The sequence below is a fragment of the Petaurus breviceps genome, unplaced genomic scaffold (genome assembly GCF_028583685.1).
Source record: "Petaurus breviceps papuanus isolate PSGF00001 unplaced genomic scaffold, PetGlider_PUasm1.0 90925, whole genome shotgun sequence".
NCBI lineage: Eukaryota > Metazoa > Chordata > Mammalia > Diprotodontia > Petauridae > Petaurus > Petaurus breviceps.
This window is the reverse complement of record NW_027187380.1, coordinates 27,518,162-27,544,047: the sequence shown is the minus strand read 5'-3', so window position 1 is coordinate 27,544,047 and position 25,886 is coordinate 27,518,162. Positions and strand designations below refer to the sequence as shown.

Genomic DNA, 25,886 nt, shown 5'->3' with positions numbered 1-25,886 from the left:
TTCACTAATCATTTCTTTAATGATTCATTTAAAAAATTTTTTTAGAAACCCACTTCAAGCTTATTAGACCAGAGTTTGTAGTTTCTATTCCTTGTTTTGAAATTTTGAATATTTGCCCTTTTTCAGTCTTGTAGTACTCCTTTGTTTTGTGACTTTTCAAATAACTAACAGTAAATGAGTGATCACATGTGATGGTTTTTTTCTTTAGGAGAGAATGTGATTTATCTGGGTCAGGTACCTTGAATTTTTCTTTTTCAAAACCTTTTTGTTTTAATTAGTTAAAATCTGCCTTTCCCCCTACCCAATCCCACTCCAGTTGAAAGCACAATTAATACAAAATTCATTTTGAATATATATAGTTAATTAAAACAAATTTCCCCATTGGCCATGTCCAAAGAAAATTTCTCTCAATCTTTATTCTTACTCCTCTATATAATGATCTTAGTAGTATGTTTTATCATTAGTCTTCTGGAATCCTGGTTGGTTTTTTGCTGATAAGACAGTAACATAATAGTATTCCACCACATTTATATACCATAACTTTTTCATCTATTCCCTAATTTATAAGCCCCCCCCCCCGCTTTAGATTCTCCCCTTTACTGCCTGAGTTACAAATATTTCCCTCCATTTATTTATTTTATAGTTTGTATTGTTCCTCAAATTCATCCTCCTATTTCCCAGTTGTGTACTATGTATGTCTTTGGCCAGTTCTGGGAAGGTGGGAGGGTTGAGGGGGGTGTGGTTGTACATACCATGAGCATTCATTCTTCTTCTGACAAATTCATATGAGAGTGAGGTTCAGTGGTCCGACTGCCCCAACTCCTTTCTCCTTGTTTGTATGTTATTTCTTACCCTGATTATGTGAGATAATTTCCCCAAAGGTTTCTCTCCCCACTTCCCTCACCCCTAATGTAATCTTTGCCCCATCTCATTCCATTCTTTTCCTAATGATCTCATAAAGACATAAGATAATCAATTCCAGACTTTGTTAAGTTAGATTTGTTCTAATGAACCCTCAGGATAATGTTTAGAGGGGACATATGTATCATCTCCCTGTATTTCAGTGTATGCTATTTATCATTGTTTGCTTTTTTATTGTGGTTCATGTTTATCTCCTTAGTTTCTCTTAAATCATGTGTTTAAAGTTCAGGGTTTCTTTTCAGCTCTGTTCTTTTCATCAGGAATGTTTCAAACTCTCTTCTATTAAATGCCCATTTTGACCCTCTGTAGCATTACACTCAGTTTTACAGGATAAATTATTCTTCGCTTGTAAGCCCAGGATACTTTGCCTTGTGGAATATCATTCCAGGTTCTCCAGTCTTTCATAGTGGTGGCAATTAAATCATATTTGATTCTGATTGTGGTTCCTGGGAACTTGAATTCTTTCTTCTGGCTGCTTGCAAAATTTTTTCTTTGATCTGGTATTTCTGGATTTTGGCTATCATGTTTTTTATTTGGGACTTTCTTTCAGGAGGTGACCAGTGAAATTTTTTTTTTATTTCCACTTTGTCCTCTGGTTCTAAGAGACATGGGCAATTTTCTTTTAAGATTCCTTGAAATATAATGTCTAGGCTCTTTTCTTTGGTCATGGCATTCATAAAGTCTAATAGTGATTCGTAATTTTTTTTTTCTTTTTGTTCTATTTTCCAGGTCAGTTGTTTTTGCTGTGAGATACCTTTACTTTTAATCCATTTTTTCAGTGTTTTGATTTATTGTTAATATTTCTTGTTGTGTCATGGAATCATTAGGTTCTGTTTGGTCTGTCCTAAATTTCAGGGAATTTGTAGCTTGGGCAAGCCTTTATACCTCTGTGTCCCATGCTGCTAATGCTTTTTCCAATTCTCTCTTCCATAGCTCTCATCTCTTTCCTATTATTGTCCTAAAAACCCTCTTATTTATAAAAATGTTAACTTTTTTAAAAAAATTCTTGCTTCATCTCTTCTAGGAATTCTAGTTGACTTTTTACTCAAGCAGTGTTTTTCTCTGACACTTCTTGTTTTGTAGTAATTTTTTTCTTCTGTTTTTGTATCTTGGGCTTTCTTGCTATCCTAATATCTCTTTATGGTGGGATCCTTTCTTTCTTTCTTTTTTTTTTTTTTTTGGCTTTTTCTACTTGCCCACTTCTAGACTTTGGACTTTATATTAAAGCTAAACTTTTCAGCATTTCTTTGAAAAAAAAATCTGATATTATTCTTCTGTTGTTTTCATGGGGGTAGATCTGCCTCCAAGATCTGCTCCACTTCTGCTACTTAACTGGGTTAGTCAGTGATTCCTTGTGTGGAAGCTCTAAGCCAGAGGAAGTGGTGAGATCAAATTGCATTTGTCTTGCAGTCAAGTGAGTTTGTCATCTTACATCCAGACATGCAGTGTGAAAGAGTAAGTTCAGTATCAAATCAATCAAGAAATATTTAATAATTACTGCATGACGGTCACTGTTACATACTGGGGAGCACAAAGACAAAAACAAAATATTCTCTGCCTTTAAGGAGAGCTTCTCTTCTACAGGGAGAGAACAATATGTATACATGTAAATAAATACAAAAGATACTGAAATAAATGCAATGCAATTTTTTTTGGAGAGGGGACACCAACATCTAGAATTGGGGTGCAGTAAGATAAGAAAAAGCTTCATATAGGAAGTGTCACTTTAGCTGAGCATTTTAAGAGTTAATCTTATGTTCATGTCTTTTTCTCTTAGGGTATCTGTACCATTACTGAAGATGCTGGACCAGATGTTGGCCAATGGTTGTTTTGACATCTTTACTACTGAGGAAAAGTAAATACTATTTTTTTTCTTGATGTATCTTGTTTTATTTCTGCCAGAAGCATTAATGCATTTATAGCAGTGAATCTGTTATAGGAATTCTAATCATGGGGTTAGTGAACTTTAAAAAAAATTGACAACTATCTTTCATTATAATTGGTTTCTTTTTTTAAAAATCTCATATACTTTATTATGTATATTTAAAAACATTCTAAAATGAAGTTCATAAATTATATTGGACTGCCAAAGGGGATTGGGTGGGGTGGGGTGGGGTGGTATATATATATCAGTGATGATCACCAGAGGGGTGGAGAGGGTTAGTACAAAATAGAAGTGTAGCATGTAGTCTACTATGTAGTTTTTAGTGTTGGTGAGGTAATTAATTCAGCAATTTTATGAGAAATTCAGCAATATCATGAGAAAATATATTGAATGTTAAACTGTACTGAGGAGTCAGAGACAAATGTTAGTATGTAGAAAATGGCACTTGAATTGGATCTTGGAGGAAGAATTTGATGTTGAATGGTCAAGAGAAGGATGAAAGGTATTCCAAGTTGAAGGAACAGCATCAGCAAAGATATAGAGGTAGAAATTACCTTTGTGCTTAAAGGAACAGTGAAAAGATGAGTCTTTTTGAAGCAAAGAGTATTAGTATGAGTTAGGTCTGAAGAGAATAGAGCCAAAATAATCACATTATGTAGCTCTTTAGAGTTTACAGTTTTGATCCCAAAAATATCCTGAATGATCAGCTGTGCAAATCATACCATCTCTGTTGTTCATATTAGGAACTGAATCCCAGAGTAGTGAATTTTGGAGTATAATTTCAAATAATTTTCAGAATGATTGGACCATTTTACAGGTCCACCAACAGTACATAAGTGTGCCTGTCTTCTAAAATCCCTGAAGCAATCAATATGATAGGTATTATATAGAACCTCGAAGTTTTAATTTGTGTTTCACTTATAAATGATTTCCAAGTGATTGTTGTTAGCTTGTATTTCTTCAGAAAATTATCTCTTAATATCCTCTAAACATTTGTCACTTAATAAGTCTAGTTATTATATAGTTGTACAAATTCCCTTTATATTGTTCTGAGTCTCATGGCCATCAAGATAAGAGAACTAATCATTTTCTCCAATCCTCTCACCTTCAAACCTTTCCAACATAAGAATCGAATGTAAAAGTTAATACAATTACATTTCTTTTTTAAGACACTAAGAAACCTAACAAGGTAACAAATTAGTATCTACTAGTGAACCCCACTCCCCACCCCTGCTCTCTACCATTACATTCTGAGGCAACAAACAATATAATTCAAATCTGCCAACCCAGCCCCCACCATGCAAAGCTACTTGAGTTACAGGAAAGTGAAAGCTTGCTGTGCCTGGAGCAGTGCTTCTGTACCAGACTGTGATTTAGCAGTACTCATCCAGAGATTTTTTTTTTAAAGCAATTGGTGTTAAGTAACTTGCTCAAGGTTACACAGCCAGGTGTTTCTGGGTGGGTGCTAAGTATCTGAGCCCGCATTTGATTCCCAGGTCATCCCAACACTGGAGCCGGTGCTCTTACTCGCTGAGCTACCTGGCTGCCCCATCATCCAGAGATTTAAGGAAAACAGGGAACTGAGGCAAGGTACCAGCATGTGTGGTAGGACTAGGAAGTTAGTCCACTAGGACTAAAGGAAAGGAAACTGACATCTAGCTGAGGCCATTTTTTTATCCCTCTTGGAACATAGAAGACTGCATCTTGTGAAAAATGAATTCACTAATATGGAAGGAGGCTGATGTATCTTTTGGTCCTCATCTTAACCTGTCATCAAAGGGCAAGGAATCAGAAAGTGGATAATGAAGGAAAATGAAAGAAAAAGTCTGGAATTACCAAATATTAAACTTGGTGCTAAGATGGAAGAATAGAGGGTGCATTCTAGCCAAAACTCTTCTAATATTCCTACCAAAACAACTTTAAAATAGTACATTAGATTGACTTCTGGAGCAGCATAGTCAATAAAAGATCCAGATTAGACATCATTCCAGACCAGGACAGCATAGGAGGTTGGAAGGAAACATCTGTGGCACTGAGGTGGAGACTGACTGTCAGCACAGGATGGCATCAACACCAGCTGTGGCCCATAGAGGCAGCTACTACACCAGCCACAGGAGTTTCAGGAGCTTTCAGCACACAGAGAAACTAAGTATATTGTGCACAAGGTCAGAAAGATATTATGGGGGATCCCTGTGTGGGCACTGCACAAAAAACAGGCAAATTTGTTCATTACTCACTTCTGGGTCATAGTTACAGGAGAAAGAGGAAACTTTTGTTTGCAAGGGAGCACAAATACTGGTTTTAGCTCTACGGCACAGAGAGAACAGGGGCCCCTTTTCTTGGTTGTAGTCCCAGGGACTAGTTTTTCAGGGAGGAAAGGAGTACTAGCACTTGCAGGCCCAAGGAAGAAGGGTCCTTTTCTGGGTAAGGACCAAAATGCAGACAGAGAGATTAGTGACTATACCTCTCCCCGGATCACTCCACTTTGAAAGCAAAAAATTAGAGACCCATGGAGCTAGCTGTGAAAAGAACAGGGGGAAAATGTCTGAAACTTGGTATGTTGATATTCTACTATCACTGCCTACCCAGAGATGAGCAGAGCTCAATTCTAACATAAATTTCAAAATTAAGAAATAGGCTATGAAAAAATGAATAAACTACACACATTCCCCTCCCCCATATCACTCTGGCTTTTATTTTCATGCCCAATAAGAGCCCAGCCCACACCTCTGTTGCTCATTGTTTACATTTTGATGACTTAGAATGAATGCAAATAGCAGTTATTTTCTGTTCTGGCCAGAAACTCTGAGTATCTTCTCCTCCTAGATTGTGATTGTAAACTAGACCATTTTTTGTCTCAATTCTTACTAAATACTCTTAGTTACTCAATACTCTTAGTCATTGAATGGACTTTGCCTCAGACAAACTGAGGCCTAGGAAAGATCTTACTTTAGAAAAGCCAAAGACACCCACTGCGTCTTGTGTCATCACCAGTCACCTTGACTCTTTCTTGCCAGTGAACTATGATGATTGTGGAGGAGAGAGTGAGGCTCAGGACTTTGAACAGCTCCTCCTCACTTAAATCCAATTCAGTGCAAGTGAAGATGATACAGTTTGAGAGATTCAGGGAAACCCCAAAGACCAGAATACTGGACAGGGTCATCTGGAATGAATTTATAGACTCAAGCAATCTGTAAGGCAAGTTGGCAAAAGTTTATTGTTATGCTATTACAGCAGGCAAAGCTCCTTAAGGAACTTGCAACTTAACAGAAAAGATGCTAAAGCTTATGTAGGAAAAGTAGTAGATTATCTGGTAGATATGCTGATTAGGTTGATAACTTCCAACCTTGGTCATAGGCATCAATCACAACTGGAGACCAGGGGAAGGTATTTCTCAGGGGTATATTTTTGGTCTGTCGTGTCTGTAGCAAGATAGCTTTGAGAGTTGAGGAGCTTGACCTCTGGAATGAATATAATAACTTTGGAAATCAATACATGATAATTCTGTGGTTAGAAGATAGTTCTGTTTTTACAAGAGAATTTTTTCTTTTTTGCTTTTTGGAGGGAGGAAGGCAGGGCAGTTGGGGTTAAGTGACTTGCCTGAGGTCACATGGCTAGTTTTGTGTTAAGTGTCTGAGGATTTGAACTCAGGTCATCCTGACTCCAGGGCCGGTGCTCTATTCACTGCACCACCTAGCCACCTCTACTTCATGAATTTTTTTCCAGTTTCCTTTCTGATTCTCACTTAACTGATACCGTATGTTCAAAAGATTCTTAATATTATATTAAAAATAATCCATTTCATCTCCTTTGATTCTACTTTTTCCTCACTTGGTCAAGTTCTTTCCCATATTTGCCAAATATATTTCTTTCCCTGATCTTCTTATGTGTTTATGATTGGACCTTTAATTGCTAAGTTGTATATTAATTTTAAGTGTTACTGTGTTACATGGTATGTTCTAAATTTCTCCCAGACTGCTTTCTAATTTTTCCAACTGTTTTCTTCACATAGTAAGTTCTTGCACCACTAGTTCAGGTCTTTGGGTTTATCACACACTATGCTATTCTATTTAATTACTTTTGCATCTAGTGTACCCAATTATTTCCAGTGATCAGCTTTTCTATTATTTAAACAATTTCAAATTGTTTTGTTGTGTACTACTCTTTATAGTATGGTCTGAAATTTGATACTACTAGACCTTCTTATGTTCTTTCTATTTTGAGATTTTTGCTATTTTATTCTTCTGCATGAAATTTGTTATGATGTTTCTAGTTCTATAAAATAATCCTTTTGGTGTTTGATTTTTATGGTTTTAAATAAGTAAGTTAATTTGAGTAGTATTGTTGTTCTTCTTATGTTATCATAAGTCAACCCAAAATAATGAATAGTTCTTAAATTCTTGAGGCCTATATTCCTATAAATTGTGTTTTGTAGTTCCATTTATATGGTTTCTGTTTGTCTCTTAATAGGTTGACTTTTAAATATCTTATATGTTCTACAATTATTTTGAATATCATTTTTCTAATTTGTCCTTGAAAGGTTTGGTTTTTTTTTTTTTGTATGTACATAAGTGGTCACCAGTGACCTTTTGGTTTTTATTTTACATCCAGCTACTTTGCTAGTTTTTTCTTTCCAATTAATTTTTAGTTGACCTAAGCTTGTAAAAAAAGAGATAATTTTGTTTTTTTTTTGTGTGTGAGATATGCCTAGGTTTGAATCAGAGACATCATCAGATTCAAACTTCAGAAATCCATAGCCCTTACTATTTCCAGTCTTTTTGCTTTGGGAGAGCCTGAGTCTTTTGACAGTTCCAAACTGAATGAAGTATTATTCCTTGAGTTGAGGTTCATAAAGCCCTCTGGGAAGATGACCCAAATACACCACTCCAAGAGTCTGTTTCTCTGACTTATTAGCCCCATGCATGCGGACACTCCCCACCCACTTCTGAAATTTGGTCTGTAGCTTCAGGTCCAGTGACAGATGCTCTTTGGTAACTGTGTTCTCAGTCTTTGAGCCCAAGGCTGTAGCCATAGATGTAGCCTCAGCCATATCACTGGACCACTGCTCCACTATCACATCCTCACTTTGAGAACGCCACACACCAGGCCAATTTAGAGCATTTTTTAAAATAGCTATTGATTGATGGGACTTCTGAAAACTACATGTTACTATCCTCTGACCATTTATCAATTACTGAATTTCTATAAATTAGAATCCATTACATATATATCTTAGAAATGAGACCTATATTCAGAAAAATAGCCTTCCAAGATTTTCCCCCCAATTTCCCATATTTCTGCTAATTTTAGCTGAAATAACTTGTGCAAAAACATTTTAATTTTATATAATAAAATTATCTGTTTTGCCTCCTGTGAATCTATATACCTCTTGTTTGGTCTTGAACTAAAACTATATGCCATTAAAACCAGAAACTTAAATAACATGGATAAATATTTATAAAAATACACAGTACGCATTTTAACCAAACAAGAAATCACTTAAATAACCCAATGTCAGAAAGAAAATGAATGAACCATGAATGAATTCCCAAAGAAAAAAGCCCCTAGGACCAAATAGGTTTACAGCTGAACTTTATCAAATGTTTAAAGGACAATTTCAGCATTACACAAACTATTTTAAGAAATTAGAAAATAAGACACTCTATCTTGACTCCATGCATTTTCATTGACTATCCCATATGCTTAAAACTTTTTTTGTCCTCATTTCTGCCTCCTGGATTCCTCAATTCTTAAAGTCCTACCTTCTTCAAGAATCTTTTCATAGGCAGAGCCAAGATGGCAGGGTAAAAGCAGGAACCACTTGAGCTTGTGCCCCAACCACCTCCAATACCTGTAAAAAAAATGACTCTAAACAAGTTTTAGAGCTAGAGAACCCACAAAATAACAGAGTGAAATACATGTCCAGCTAAAATCAGTCTGGAAGACTGACAGGCAGTGTATATTGCTCTAGGCTGAGAGTGGAGTGCAGTCCTTTGTAGACCTAGCCATCACAGTCCAGCTGGAGCAGACCTCAGGGGACTGAATCACTGGCAGATATGGCAGTTTCCAGATTTCTCAACCCATAAATGCTAAAGAAAAAGTAAAAGGTCAGCTAGGAAACTGTTGTACCTCAATGAGAGAAAAGTACAGTTCAGCCCCTGTCCTCAGGGTGGCAGAGGCGGCGGTGGTGGCAACTGCTGCAGCAGCAGGGCAACTGCTTCTGGAGCTCCAGACCCACAGGTGGTGGGGGGGGACTAAGTGGCTGGTCAAAGGGCAATTCCAGGAATCTCTTTGCTGTCACTGAGGCAGAATTCTCTTGGGTGGGGTCCTGGGTTGAGGAAGAGCACAGAACTTGTGGCAGCTGTGTAGAGGGAATCCTCCTCACAGTTCTGAGGCAGAAGCCTAGAAGTTACTCTGATAATAGCTCCACAAAACCCCAGAAATTTGAAACATCATTCTTCACTCTGGAAGCAGAGTTCTACCATGGCAAAGAGCTCAAAAGTCAGGTAATTGGCTGGCAAGATGAGCAAACAGAGGAAGGGAAATCGGACTATAGAATTGTTCTTTGGTGACAAAGAAGATCAAAACATAAGACTGGAATAAAACAACAAAGTCAAAACTGCTGCATCAAAAGCCTCCAAAAAAAATCTGAATTAGTCAGAGGCCATGGAGAAGCTCAAGAAGGATTTTGAAAATCAAGTAAGAGAAATAGAGGAAAAATTGCGAAGAGAAATGAGAGTCATGCAAGAAAAAAATAGACTAACTCAAATGGCAAAGGAGGTCCAAAAAAGCCAAAGAGAAGAATGCTTTCAAAAGCAAAATGGGGCAAATGGAAAAGGAAATGCAAAATCTCACTGAAGAAAAGAATTCCTTCAGAATTAGAATAGAGCAAATGGAAGCCAATGACTTTATGACAAATCAAAATATTATAAAACAGATGCAAAAGAATGAAAAAATAGAAGACAATGTAAAATATCTCATTAGAAAAACAACTGACCTGGAAAATAGATCCAGGAGAGATCATTTGAAAATTATTAGACTACCTGAAAGCCATCATTAAAAAAAAGAGCCTAGACATCATCTTTCAAGAAATTATCAAGGAAAACTACCCTGATATTCTAGAACCAGAGGGTAAAATAGACATTGAAAGAATTCACTCATCGCCTCTTGAAAAAGATACCAAAAAGAAAACTCCTGGGAATATCATAGCCAAATTCCAGAGTTCCCAGGTCAAGGAGAAAATATTACAAGCCTTCAGGAAGAAGCAATTTGAGTATTGTGGAAACACAGTCAGGATAGCACAAGATCTAGTGGCTTCTACATTAAGGGATTGAAGGACTGGAAATATGATATTCTGGAGGTCAAAGGAGCTAGGATTAAAACCAAGAATCACCTATCCAACAAAACTGAGTATAATACTTCATGGGGAAATATGGATATTTTTTTAAATATATGTTTTTTCCTTGATTTGTCCTTGGTGTTTTTTTTGTGTGTGTAGTCTGTGTTTTCTATTTTTGCTTTTTTTTTTTTTGGAGGGGGGAGGGCAGGGTATTTGGGGTTAAGTGACTTGCACAAGGTCACATGGCTAGTAAGTGTTAAGTGTCCGAGGCAGTATTTGAACTCAGCTGCTTCTGACTCCAGGACCACTGCACCATCTAGCCACCCCAGAAATATGGACTTTTAATGAAATAGAGGACTCTCAAGTATTCTTGATGAAAAGACCAGAGCTGAACAGAAAATCTGACTTTCAAATACAACAATCAAGGAAAGCATGAGAAAGTAAACAGGAAAGAGAAATCATAAGGAACTTATTAAAATTGATGTGTTTACATTCCTACATGGAAAGAGGATGTTTGTAACTCATGAGACTTCTTAGTGTTAGGATAGTTGAAGGGAATATATACATATATATATGTGTGTGTGTGTGTGTGTGTGTGTATTTGTGTGTATGTATATATGTGTGTATGTGTATATGTAGAGAGAGGGTACATGGTGAGTTGGATATGAAGGGATGATTTCTAAAAAATAAAATTAAGAGGTGAGAGAGGAATATATTGGAAGAAGGAGAAAGTAAGAGAGAGAATAAAATCATCTCACATAAAAGAGGCAAGAGAAGGCTGTTAGAAAGGAGGGAAAGAGCAGAAAGATGAAAGGGAATGAATCAACCTTACTCTCATTGGATTTGGTTTAAGGAGGAAATAACATACATGCTCAATTGGGTATCTTACCCTACAGGAAAGTGTGGGGGGGGGGGAAGGGAATAAGAGTGGGGGATGATAGAAGGGAGGGCAGATTGGGGGAGAGGGTAATCAGAAGCAAACATTTTTGAACAGGGACAGGGTCAAAGGAGAAAAGAGAATAAACGGGGGATGGAATAGGATGGAGGGAAATACAGTTAGTCTTTCACAGTATGACTAGTATGGAAATGTTTTGCATAACTACACATGTATAACCTATATTGAATTGCTTGTCTTTTCAATGGGGGTGGATGAGGAGAGAAGAAGGGAGAGAATCTGGAAATCAAAGTTTTAAAAACAAATGTTAAAAAATTGTTTCTAATAAACCCACATAAATCCTCAGCACTCCTATATATCTCTAACGAAATCCAACAGCAAGAGATAAAAAGAGAAATCGCATTTAAAGTTACTGTAGATAATATTTGGGAATCTACCTGCCAAAACAAACCCAGGACTTATATGAACACAGTTGCAAAGCACTTTGCACACAAATAAAGTTAGATCTAACTAATTGGGAAAACATCAATTGCTCATGGCTGGGTTGAGCTAATATAATTAAAATGACAATTTTACCTAAATTAAATTACATATTTAGTGCCATACCAATCAATTTACCAAAAAAAACTACAGAGCTAGAAAAAATAGTAACAAAATTCATTTGGAAGAACAAAAGGTCCAGAATATCAAGGGAATTAAGGGACTAGCTATATCAGATTTTAATCTGTATTATAAAGGAGCAGTCGTCAGAACTACTTGGTACTGGCTGAGGAATAGAGTAGTGCATCAATGGAATAGATTGGGCACACAAAACTCAGCAGTCAATGACTATAGTAATCTACTGTTTGATAAACCCAAAGATCCCAGTTTTGGGGATAAGAACTCACTCTTGGACAAAAACTTCTGGGAAAACTGGAATATAGTATGGCAGAAACTGGGCATAGACCATTATCTAACACCATATACCAAAATCAAGTGTAAATAAGTGCATGATCTAGGTATAAAGGCTGATACTCTAGATAATCTGGGAAAGCAAGGAATAGTTTAGCTGTCAGATTTGTAGAGAGGGGAAGACTTTATGACCAAATAAGAATTAGAGAGCATTATAAAATGTAAAATGGATAAATTTGATTACATGAAACTGAAAAGCTTCTGTACAAACAAAGCCAATTTAACCAAGGTTAAGCAGGAAGTGGGAAATTGGGAAAGAATTTTTACAACCAATGTCTCTGACAAAGGGCTCATCTCTAAAATATATAGAGAATTGAATCAAATCTTTAAGAATACAAGTCATTCCCCATTTGATAAATGATCAAAGGATATGAACAGGCAGTTTTCAGAGGAAGAAATTAAAGATATCTATAAGCATATGAAAAAAGCTCTAAATCACTGTTGATTAGAGAAATGCAAATCATAACAACTCTGAGGTACCACATCTCACCAGTCAGATTGGCTAACATGACAAAACAGGAAAATGACAAATGCTGGAGAGGATATAGATAAATTAGAACACTAATGCATTGCTGGTGGAGTTGTGAACTGATCCAACCATTCTGGAGAGCAATCTGGAATTATGCCCAAAGTGCAATAAATAATTTCATACCATTTGACCCAGTAATACCACTTCTAGGGTTGTGTATCCCAAAGAGATCATAGAAGTGGGAGGAAGATCCATATGTACAAAAATATTTATAGCATCTCTTTGTGGTGGCAAAGAATTGGAAATTAAGGGGGTGCCCATCAATTGGGAAATGGCTTAACAAGTTGTGATATATGTATGTAATGGAATACTATTGTGGTATAAGAAATGAGGAGCAGATGGACTTCATATTTACCTGGAGAGGCTTATATGAACTGATGCTGAGTGAGAAGAGTAAAACCAGGAGAAATTTGTACACAATTACAGGCACAATGTATGTGTGATGACCAACTTTGATAGACTGGACTCTTCTCAGCAATGCAGGGTTATAAACTCCAAAATACTCATGATGGAGAGGTGTCTACATCCAGAGAAAGAACTGAGTTTGAATCCAGATTGAAGCAAACTACTTGCTGTGTTTCTCTTTCTTGTTTTGTTTCCTCTTTCCCATTGTTCATTCCATCTGATACAATCCTTTATAACCTGACTAAAGTCTAATGTGAAAGTATTTGCAGATCCTGTACTTAATTGTATGCCGCCATGGCAGGGTGGGGGTTGGGCAGGGAGGGAGAGAAAATTTGAAACTCAAGGAATTGTGGAACTGAATCTTGTAAGCTATAAGTAAACAAATTTTTTTTAATGTTTCTACACGAAACCAGGAAGTAATATATACAGGCAATGGGGTATAGAAATCCATTTTGCCCTACAAGAAAGTAAGGGGATGGGGAGGATGGGAAGGATTTGTGAGAAGGCAGACTGGGGAAAGTGTAATCAGTATGCTTTCCATCTTGGGGTGGGGAGTAGGGGAGAGATGGGGAGAAAATTTGGAACTCAAAATTTTGTGAAAAAAATTTTTCTTAAATCTTTTTCTGTTATGTCTAAATTTTAATACCTTCCCTCCGAGTTTTGTTCCCCAATTTACATCATATGTATCTGGATTTGTTTTATTTTATTTTTCATTTCTTTTTAAAGCACATAAATTTTTTTATTCCTTCTTTTGTTTCAAATTGTTTCCCTCTATGAACACGTCATCACCTTTTGTTGAAGCAAAAAATATAAAATCCCTTACCCCTGTATAGTTATACAAAACAAATGTCCACTTTAGCTGTTAAAAAGGAGGAGAGGAGAAGAGAAGTTGTGATCAGTCATTTTGTTGATCAGAGCTATTGTCTTTCATGGTTGCTTATCTTCACATTGTTGCAGTTATTGTAGACAATACATAGGTTCATTTAAATCATCCTAGGTTTTTCTGAAACCATCCCCTTCATCATTTCTTATACTCAGTGGTACTCTATCAGACTCATCTATCATAATTTATTAAATCATTCCCCAATAGATGGGCATTCCCTTAGTTTCCCATTCTTAGCCACTATTGAAATAGCTGCTATAATTATTTTTGTGCATGAGTCCTTTTCTTCTTTTCGGTATAGATCTTATATAGCAGGATTATGTGGTCAAAGGATATAAAGGGATCAAGGACTTTTGGGGCATGGTTCCAAACTGCTTTCCTTAAGAGTTAGACTACTTCATAGCTCTACCAACATTGTGTACCTTTCTTCCCATGGCCCCTCCAATATTTGTCATTTTTTGTTTTTGTCAGCTTAGTCAGTCTGATCAGTGTGAGGTGGTACCTCAGTTGTTTTAATTTGCCTTTTTTCATATTACTATTAATAGTATTGGTTTGGGGAAGCCAGCAGCAGCTTCTGGTGCGGCCGGAGTTCTGAGCTTTTCTCAGTAGTGTAGAGAGCAGCGTAGGGACCCAGTTCGGGACCCTCACACACATATTTCAGAATGCCAGGTCTAAATTGTAGCACAAATTTCCTGAAGTGGAAGATGTGGAAGATGGTTGTATGGTCCATTGCTGAAATGGGAGGTTGTCAGCCTGTTGGAATACAACAATATTGAGGGCATGATTCTTCTCAGTGAGCTGTGTAGAAGAGAAATCCTTTCCATTAACAAACTCATCCGAACTGGCAGAAATGAATGTGTGGTTGTCATTAGAGTGGACAAAGAAAAAGGATATATTGATTTGTCAAAAAGAAGAGTTTTTCCAGAAGAAGCAATCAAATGTTAAGACGAATTCACCAAATCCAAAACTATTTATAGCATCCTTCGTCATGTTGCTGAAGTGTTAGAGTACAGTAAGGATGAGCAGCTGGAGAGCCTATTCCAGAGAACTGCTTGGGTCTTTGATGACAAGTACAAGAGACCAGGATATAGTGCCTATGATGCATTTAGACATGCATGCTCAGACCCTTCAATCCTGGATGGACTGGATCTGAATGAAGATGCAAGAAGAGTGCTGATTGATAACATAAATAGGTGCTTGACACCACAAGCTGTCAAAATTCAAGCTGATATTGAAGTGGCTTGTTATGGTTATGAGGGTATTGATGCTGTAAAAGAAGCTCTAAGAGCTGATTTGAATTGTTCCACAGAAAACATGCCCATCAAGATTAACCTGATAGCACCTCCTCGGTATGTGATGACTACTACCACCCTAGAGAGAACAGAAGGCCTATCTGTCCTCAATTAGGCTATGGCTGGCATCAAAGAAAAGACTGAGGAGAAGAGACATGTCTTCAATGTTCAGGTGGAGTCCAAAGTGGTCACGGATACGCATGAAACTGAGCTTGCAAGACAGCTGGAGAGGCTTGAGAGGGAAAATGCCGAGGTGGATGGAGATGATGATGCTGAAGAAATGGAAGCCAAAGCTGAAGATTAACTTTCTGGGAAAAGGCATCTAACTGGAGGAACACAGACCAGCTCTTTCTGGCTTAGACACCCTAGACTTGAAAATTTTCCAGTATCAAAAATTTCAAAGCTGAATATTTTGTATTTCAAAGTATTTAAATGTTTCAACAGACCAACATGTGAAATGCCCTCCCAAATTCTGGCTCCCTTCACACATTGATCTCTTTTAAAGGGAGTGACCTAATTTCATTAGAGACTAAAACCTCACAAGCTGAAATCATCTAACAATTGGGTCTGAGGTTTTCCATCTCTACTTCTGATGGGTAGTCCCATTTATTTGGTTCCTCTTTGAAATTTACCAGGAGCACCAAATGCAAACAGTCCCAATCTTTCTACATTCATTGTACTCAAGCAGAACATTCAATAAATTTCTGGGATATTAAAAAAATAGTATTGGTTTCCTCCCCTTAAAGCTCCCTATTTATATTCTTTGGGGTTCACGTGGGCAATGGCACTTATTCTTGTAAATTTGACTCAATTCCCTGTATATAAGACACACACACACACAGACACATGCACATGCCCCCCACACACACAGAGTTTCATATATATGACCTTTATCAGAGTAACTTGCTGCAAAGATTTTTTTTCCCTAATTTCCTGCATCTCTTCTAATATTAGCTGAATCTTTTGAGCAAAAACTTTTTAATTTTATGTAATCAAATCATAATTATCTGTTTTACTTCTGTGAGTGTCTTTATCTTTTTTTTTGTTATGATTGCTTCCCTTATCCATAGATCTGGTAAGGAATTTCTTCTGGGTTCTACTGATCTTTTGTTTCCCATTTATATCTAAATCATGTGCATTTTGAGCTTTTCCTCATACAATAGATGTTGGTCTGTGCCTAGTGTCTCCAGTCTACATTTGAGTTTTCCCAATAGTTTTTTGTCAGATAGTGTTTGCCTTAATAGCTGGGATTTGGGGATATTTGAAACACTTAAGTTATTGTACTCATTTGCCTTTGTATATTAGGCATCTAATGTGTTCCAGTGATAAATCTCTCTATTTCTTGTCCAGTACCAAATTTGATGGTTATAGTTTTGAGTTACACATTTTCTCCCTGTTTTTCCCCTACCCACTGCCCAAAAATACCAGTCTGACAGTATAGCCCCTCCTCCAATCTGCTCTCTCCCATAACTTCTCTCATACCCCCTTTGACTTTTCCGGTAGGGCATGGTGGATCTCTATGCCCCAGTGCCTGTATATCTTATTTCCCAATTACATGTAAAATAGTATTATTAATACTATATGTGTTTATATTTAAACATTTGATTTTAAAACTTTGAATTCCAGATTCATTCCCTTCCTCCCTTATGACCCACCCTTACTGGAAAGATAAGCAGTTCAGTATAGGTTGTACATGTGTAGTTTATGCAAAACATTAACACAGTTGATATATTGTAAAAGACTGACTATATTTCCCTCCCTCCTATCCCACCTCCCACTAGTTCTATTCTCTACTTCCATCCCATCACTTTTCAAAAGTGGGTGCTTCCAACTTCCCTCTCCCGCCATCCTGCCCTCCCTTCCATCATCCCCTTCCTCCCTACTACCCTGTAGGGTGAGATACCCTATTTACTGTGTATTTCATTCCCTCCCCAAGCCAAATTCAATGAGAATAAAGTTGACCCATTCCCTTTTGCCTTCCTATTCTTCCCCTCCATTGTAACCATTTTCCCTTGCCTCTTCTATATGAGATAGTTTACCCCATTCTGTCTCTCGCCATCTCCTCTCATTATATTTCTCTCTCACCTCTTAATTTCACCTTTTAAGTATCATCCCTTCCTATTAAATTGGTCCTGTGCCCTCTATCTATGTCTGTCTGTAAACATATATACACACATTCACATATGTATTCATACGCCTGTATGCTGTCTGATATAGACATATATATATATATATAATTCTATTCCCTTCAACTGTTTTCATACTGAGAAAATTTTCATCAGTTACAATTATTGTTTTTCCATATAGGAATGTTAATAGTTCCACTTTGATAAGTTCTTTATGGTTTCTTTCCCCTGTTTACCTTCTCATGCTTCTCTTGCTTCTTGTTTCTAAATGTCAAATTTTCTATTCAACTCTGGTTTTTACATCGAGAATGCTTGAAAGTCCTCTGTTCCACAGAATGACCATATTTTCCCCTGAAACATGATTCTCAGTAGGTGATTCTTGGTTTTAATCCCAGCTCCTTTGCCCTCCAGAACATCACATTCCAAGCTCTTCGATCTCTTGTGTAGAAGCTGCCAAATCCTGGGTTATCCTGATTGTGTTTCCACAATATTCAAATTGTTTCTTCCTGGCTGCATGTAATATTCTCTCCATTATCTGGGAATTTTGGAACCTGGCTATAATATTCCTAGGAGTAGAATAATGCTTCAGCTAAAGTAAAAAAAAAAAACAGGGGTGGCAATCCTTATCTCAGATAAAGCAAAATAGATCTAATTAAAAGAGATAAGGAAGGAAACTATATCCTGCCAAAAGGCACAATCGAGAATGAAGCAATATCATTACTTAACATATATGCACCAAGTGGTATAGAATCCAAATTCCTAGAGGAGAAATTAAGGGAATTAGAGGAAGAGATAGATAGCAGAACTATACTAGTAGGGGGCCTTAATCTCCTCCTCTCTGAACTTGATAAATCTAACCTCAAAGAAGAAAGAAGTTAAGGAGGTGAATAGAATTTTAGAGAGGCTAGATATGGTAGATCTCTGGAGAAAACTGAATGGAGATAAAAAGGAATATACTTTCTCCTCAGCAGTGCATGGCACATACACAAAAACCAACCATGTATTAGGGCATAAAACCCCCAAAATTCAGTGTATAAAGGCAGAAATATTAAATGCATCATTCTCAGATCATGATTCAGTAAAAACCATATGCAATAAAGGGCCATGGAAAAATAGACTAAAAACTAATTGGAAACTAAACTATTTAATCCTAAAGAATGAGTAGCTCAAACAAGAAATTATAGAAAGACTCAGTAACTTCATTCAAGAGAATGACAATAATTAGACAACATGCTAAAACTTGTGAGATGCAGCAAAGGCAGTTCTTAGGGGAAGTTTTATATCCCTGAGTGCATACGTGAATAAATTAGAGAAAAGGGAGGTCAATGAATAGTACATGCAATTGAAAAAGCTAGAAAATGAACAAATTGAAAATCCCCAATTAAATACTAAATTAGGAATAATGAAAACCAAAGGAGAGATTAATAAAATTGAAATTAAGAAAACTATTGAATTAATAAATAAAACTAAGAGCTGGTTTTATGAAAAAAAAAAAAACAATTAAAATTGATAGACCCTTAGTCAATACGATAAAAAATAAGAAAGAAGAAAACCAAATTATGAGTATCAAAAATGAAAAGGGTGAATCTGCCTCCAAAGAAGAGGAAATCAAAACAATAATTAGGAATTATTTTGCCAAATTATATGGACATAAATTTGACAATCTTAGTGAAATGGATGAATATTTACAAAAATATAAGTTGCCCAGATTAACTCAAGAGGAAGTAAAGTACCGAAATAACCCCATCTCAGAAAAAGAAATTGAACAAGCCATCAGTGAACTAACTCCCTAGGAAAAAATCTCCAGGGCCAGATAGATTTACTTACATGGAATTCTGTCAAATATTGAAAGAACAATTGATTCCAGTACTCTACAAACTATTTGGGAAAATTAGTAAAGAAGTAGTCCTACCAAATTCTTTTTATGACACAAATATGGTACTGATACTTAAATCAGAAAGAGATAAAATGGAGAAAGAAAATTATTGACCAATTTCCCTTCATGAATATAGTTGCAAAAAAATTTAAATAAAATATTAGCAAAAGACTACAGCATGGCTCAGCGAGTAAGAGCACTGGTCCCAGTGTCGGGGTGACCTGGGGATCTAATCTGGATTCAGATACTTAGCACTACACCCAGAAATAACAGGCCGTGTAACCTTGAGCAAGTTGCTTAACCCCAATTGTTTAAAAAAAAAAGACTACAGCAACTCATCAAGAGAATAATACACTTTGATCAGGTAGGATTTATTCCAGGAATGCAAGGATGGTTTAATATTAGGAAAACCATCAGTATAATTGATCCTATCCACAGAAAAACTAGCAGAAACCACATGATTATCTCAATAGATGCAGAAAAGGCTTTTGACAAAATACAACACCCATTCCGATTAAAAACACTAGAAAGTATAGGAATAAATGAAGCCTTCCTTAAAATGATAGGTAGCATCTATTTAAAGCCATCAGCAAGTATTATATGTAATGGGGATAAGCTAGAAGCATTTCCAGTAAGATCAGGGGTGAAACAAGGATGTCCACTATTACCCCTCTTATTCAATCTGGTACTAGAAATGTTAGCAGTAGCAATTAGAAAAGAAAAATAAATCAAAGGAATCAAATTAGGCAAGGAAGAGACCAAGCTATCACTCCTTGCAGATGATATGATGATATACTTAGAGAATCAAGTAAAACAACTACTTGAGACAGTAAATAAATTTGGCAAAGTTGCAGGATACAAAATAAACCCACATAAATCCTTGACATTCCTGTATATTTCTAATGAAATCCAACAGCAAGAGATAGAAAGAGAATTCCCATTTAGAGATACTGTAAAAATTATAAAATATTTGGGAATCTACCTGCCAAAACAAATCCAGGATCTATATGAACACAACTACAAAACACTTTTCACACCAATAAAGTCACATCTAACTAACTGGAAAAACATCAGTTGCTCATGGCTGGGTTGAACTATATAATAATATAATAAAAATGACAATTTTACCTAAATTAAATTACATATTTAGTGCTATACCAATCAATTAACCAAAAAATTACTTTATAGAGCTAGAAAAAATAGTAGTAAAATTCATTTGGAAGAAAAAAAGGTCCAGCACATCAAGGGAATTAATGAAAAGAAATGCCAGGGAAGGTGGCCTAGCCATACCAGATTTTAATGTGTATGATAAAGCAGCAGTCATCAAAACTGCTTGGTACTGGCTGAGGAACAGAGTAGTGTATCAATGGAATAGACTGGGTACACGAGACTCAGCAGTCAATGACTATAGTAATCTACTATTTGATAAACCCAAAGATCCCAGTTTGGGGGATAAGGACTCACTATTTGACAAAAACTGCTGGGAAAACTGGAATATAGTTTGGCAGAAACTGGGCATAGACCAATACCTAACACCGTATACCAAAATCAAGTCTAAATGGGTCCATGATCTAGGTATAAAGGCTGATACTCTAGGCAATCTAGGAAAGCAAGGAATAGTTTATCAGATTTATGGAGACGGAAAGACTTCATGACCAAATAAGAATTAGAGACCATTATAAAATGTAAAATGGATATTTTTTATTACCTTAAACTGAAAAGCTTCTGCACAAACAAAGCCAATGTAACCAAGATTAAGAGGGAAGTGAGAAATTGGGAAAGAATTTTCACATCCAATGTCTCTGATAAAGGCCTCATTTCTAAAATATGCAAAGAATTGAGTAAAATCTATAAGAACACAAGTCATTTCCCAGTTGATAAATGGTCAAAAGATATGAACAGGTAGTTTTCAGAGGAAGAAATTAAAGATATCTATAAGTATATGAAAAAATGCTCTAAATCACTATTGATTAGAGAAATGCAAATCCAAATAACTCTGAGGTACCACATCTCACCAGTCCGATTGACTAACATGACAAAACAGGAAAATGACAAAGGATGGAGAGGATGTGGACAAATTGGAACACTAATGCATTGCTGGTGGAGTTGTGAACTGATTCAACCATTCTGGATAGCAGTGTGGAACTAAGCACAAAGTGCTATAAATAATTTCATGCCCTTTGACCCAGCAACACCACTTCTAGGGTTATATCCCAAAGAGATCATAGAAGTGGGAGAAAGACTCATATGTACAAAAATATTTATAATAGCTCTTTTTGTGGTTGCAAAGAATTGGAAATTAAGGGTATGCCCTTCAATTGGGGAATGGCTAAACAAGTTGTGGTATATGAATGTAGTGGAATACTATTGTGCTATAAGAAACGAGGAGCTTCATATTTGCCTGGAGAGGCTTATACGAACTGGTGCTGAGTGAGAAGAGCAGAACCAGGAGAAATTTGTACACATTTACAGACACAACGTATGTGTGAGGACCAACTTTGATTGACTGGACTCTTCTCAGTAATGCAGGGTTATAAGACAACTCCAAAAGACTCATGATGGAGAGAGATGTCTACATTCTGAGAAAGAACAGAGTTTGAATGCAAATGGAAACAAACTACTTGCTGTGTTTCTTTTCCTTGTTTTCCTTTGTTTCCTCTTTCCCATTGTTCATTCCATCTGATACAGTCCTTCTTTATAGCCTGACTAATGTCTAATGTGAAAGTATTTGCCAATCCCGTACATTATTGTATGCTGCCATGGCGTGTGAGGGGGTAGGGGGAGAAAATTTGAAACTCAAGCAATTGTGGTACTAAATCATGTAAACTAAAAGTAAACAAATTAATAAAGACCAGAAACATTAAAAAAAAAAGAAAAATATATTTACTTTTTTAAATGTTCTAGTATCTTAGTTTTTGTTAAAATGATTATATACTATATGGTATCACACTATACACTAATATTGGTTTAAACCTGAAGAGAACTAATTATGTAATTACATGACAGTTATATAGTGACAGACTTGGATTCAGAGATTTTAATGTGTTTCAGTTTTGTCTCTAAAGCGATAGTTTTCTATCTTTCCTCCCATTAATATTTGTTGAAGTATGACATACTGTTAAATATTGATGATATCTAACACCTACCTAGTGCCTGATATGTGCCAACCTTTACAGATATCTCATTTGATCCTCACAACAACCCAGGGAAACAAGGAAAGTGAGGTAAACAGAGGTCAAGTCACTTGCCCAGGGTTACGCCGCTACTAAGTGTCTAAGGTTAGATTTCCATAACTGGTGCTTTATCTACTGCACCACCTAGGTACCCATACTATTAATCATAAGATGGTTATCTTTTAGCCACTGAGGAAAACATCTTATAGTATGATTCATTTGTCATTTTTCATTAGGACCTCTGTAGGAACTTTTGGCTCACCTGTTTATTATTTTCATACACTGGATATCAGAATTTTATCTCTAAAGTAACTTTGCTTTTCCATTCCTCTAGCCATCCCTTTTCCCTGAAGCTGCTTTCCCTTTGTAAAGAAGAGATAAGAAAATCCAAAGACATACAGAAGCTTCGCTCAGGCATTGCTGTGTAAGTGTTAAGGTGCCTCCTGCCTAGGAGAGCAGAGAAAAAAATAATAGTATTTAAAACAAAGTTCAAGAACTTTGAAGAAAAGTCTTGGAGGTAATATCTTGGGTAGGCAACTTGTCTGAATTATTTTGAAGTTTTTATCTTATTCTGTAAGCAGTTAGTTATAAAGCTTTCATTTTCATATTTCATCTTTCAATTTAAGCAATTAATACAAATTCCTTTGTCAAAATAACACTAATTAGTCATACCCACCAAAATTCATAAAACTGCTCTTGTACTCAGCACTTTAAAGTGGATTTCTTTCACAATTTAAGAATATGGATCCTACTTAAGAGAGAATCAAGGTTTCCCAGGACTATAATAAGGCTTTTTGGAAAAGTTTGAAATGGAGAGTTGGAAGGGAAGGTAAGTTGGACATAGTAGAGGAAATTCAGCACCCATACCTAGAAAAGCCTGACCTAGGCATGGACAATTTAGATCTGAAACAAGGATTTTACAAGCTCCACAGAAGTTTTTGAGCAAATGTTTTATTTTCATCTTGACAAATAGAAAGGGTCTACACTCTCCACTTTTGTTTTGGTATTGTAACAATTATTATTGAAAAATTTTAGTCTCATTCAGAGAATCCAGATATATTATGTGATATATAAATCTTTGATATGATACAGTAAAGGTAAAGTTAAAATGAGTATGACCTTATTGCTAAACACAAAACAATGATAACTTGTGTTTTTGTTTTTCTACCATCCACTTTTTGTCTTCAGACTGCCCAATTGATAGCAAATAAAATAAATAAAAGGATTTCCTTTTCTTTTCAGTTTTGTTTTTGTTTTTTATTTCACCAAGCTTCTCTACTAGATAAATGTAAATTCAGCTATTAGAAATGATTTATCAGCTAGGTTTTGTGAAACTTAGAATTTAACTGGCAAAAAAAAAACCTTGTCAAAATATTTGTTTTCCTTTCTAATAGTTTTTGAAACCTCCTTGCTTAATGAATATAATTTAATGATGTTTTTTATTTGGGGGGGGTAGGGCAATTGGGGTTTGAGTAACTTTGCCCATTGTCACATGGCTAGTAAGTATTAAGTGTCTGAGGCCATATTTGAACCCAGGTCCTCCTGACTCCAGGGCCGGTGCTCTATGGGACGCCACCTAGCCGCCCCATAATTTAATGATATTGAATACACTATTAATACTTGTTGAGATTTCTGTTTTCCTTCTATTCCTTTTCCCATAGCATTTAGTTAGGAAAAAAAATGCAACATCATGTGAGGGGCTTTGGTATCATGTGATATTTTTATGAATTATCTTCTACAATAAATTTTTCAATAAATTGTAAATTATCTCTACAATAAATTTTCCAACATTCAGCATCTCCCATGTGAAGGCCTTTGACAGACTGCTTTGAAATTTTTAGGTGACAGATCTTTGGTAAGGTACAAGATTAGATGTATGATTATTCTAATAGCCTAATCTTGTGTTTCTAGGTTTTGTGGGATGATTCAATTTCCTGGAGATGTAAGGAAGAAAGTCCTATTTCAGCTATTTCTTCTTCTTTGCCACCCTTTCCCTATAGTGAGTATCATGCATATTTTCCAATGAAATTTGTTAATATAGAGATAAACCATTTGTCAAGGGATACTTTATATTGTATTTTATTAAATCAGTGCTATATTTTGTTTTAACCTCTTTTTAAAAAATTAAACTTTTTTTTTTTTTTTTGCTTTTTGGAGAGGGGAAGGCAGGGTAATTAGGGTTAAGTGACTTGCCTAAGGCCACACGGCTAGTAAGTGTGTCCGAGGCCCAATTTGAACTTGGGTCCTCCTGACTCAAGGGCCGGTACTCTGTTATTCACTGTGCCACCTAGCTGCCCCTTAAACATTTTTTCAATCAACAAAAATCTTACTTGTCTCTCTTTCGTCCACCCAAATTGCCAGTTGAAAATGAAAGAGAAACAACCCAATATAAATATTTAGTTAAGTAAAACATATATCCACATTGACCATATGTAAAAGAAAATAATCATGTGTGAACACTGACTTACATGCATGAATATTTGCACCGAAATACATATAACATGCCTCATTCTTCATATCTCTATCAGGAAGCAAATAGAATGTTTCATAATTAGTATTCTGGAGTTTCAGATGATCATTATACTGGTCAGTGTGCCTAAATCTTTCATTATATAAATTATTTTCCTAGTTCTGTTCATTCTGTATCAGGAAATCTCAGATTTTTCTGAAACCATCTCTGTCATCATTACTTTTGGTACAATGATACTCGATCATGTTTCTACAACAGAACTTTTTCAGCCATTCCACAGTTGACAGATACCTCTTCAGATTCCTCTTCTTAGGCACCTCAAAAGTAAGCTATTAAATATATTTGTATGTCACTGAGAATTTGCTTTGCTTAAAACGGTTCCATTCTTCAATATGCCCTCATTTCAATTCCTCCTTCTCCATTCTCCCCTTTTTCTCCTGTGTCCCTGTTGAGTAAAATGTATTTCTTTACCCAGCTAAGAGTGTGTGTGTGTCTGTGTGTGTGTGTATTCTTCCCTTCTTTGACCAATTCAGATGAGAGTGAGTAAACTCACTCTATTCTGCTTTATTTTCATAGATTTCTACTCATGCACCTTGATTATATGACATAATTTTCCCTAACCTGCCTTTCTCTTCCCTTTGTAGTTTTCTTCCCTTTCTAGTTTTCTTTTAAGATCATTAAGATATAACAGAACCACTCCCAGGTCTTCCATCAAGTTAGACTTCTTCTATTACCCCTTATGATGATAGGATTCAGAGGGGACACATATGTCATATCCTCAGGTTAGAATGTCCTATTTGATTGTTTAGTTCCTTTTTGATTGATTCATGTTTCTTTTAACTCTTATTTGAACTTCACAGTTTCTCTCTAGCTCTAGTCTTTACATTAAGAATGCTTAAACTTGGGGGTGGAGTCAAGATGGCGGAGTAGAAGCAGGACTTCCACGGGGCTCCAGCTTCCACCTTCCCCAATTCCTGTAAAAGGGGACTGTGAACAAACTTTAGAGCTACAGAACCCACAAAATGACAAAGAGAAGCTAACCTCCTGATGAGAGCAGGCAGGCAGGAATTGGCCAGCGAAGTGCTTTGGGAGCCTGTAGCAGCAAGCACCCCAAGCGTCCTCAGGGTTTGCAGCTACCACA

General features: G+C 36.2%; 1 protein-coding gene and 1 pseudogene across 8 annotated transcripts in view; both read left to right on the top strand.

Moving 5' to 3' along the window:
• Window positions 1–25,886, top strand: part of TBCD (tubulin folding cofactor D) — a 572,945-nt gene that overhangs the window by 519,660 nt on the left and 27,399 nt on the right. For all 8 annotated transcript variants that reach the window (XM_069076616.1, XM_069076621.1, XM_069076618.1 and 5 more), the window contains 3 exons: window positions 2,699–2,776; window positions 22,610–22,699; window positions 24,187–24,274. In XM_069076616.1, coding sequence (XP_068932717.1) covers window positions 2,699–2,776; window positions 22,610–22,699; window positions 24,187–24,274 — 256 coding nt within the window. The remainder of the gene's footprint in view (window positions 1–2,698; window positions 2,777–22,609; window positions 22,700–24,186; window positions 24,275–25,886) is intronic.
• On the top strand, window positions 14,471–15,806 carry LOC138152306 (eukaryotic translation initiation factor 2 subunit 1-like; annotated as a pseudogene).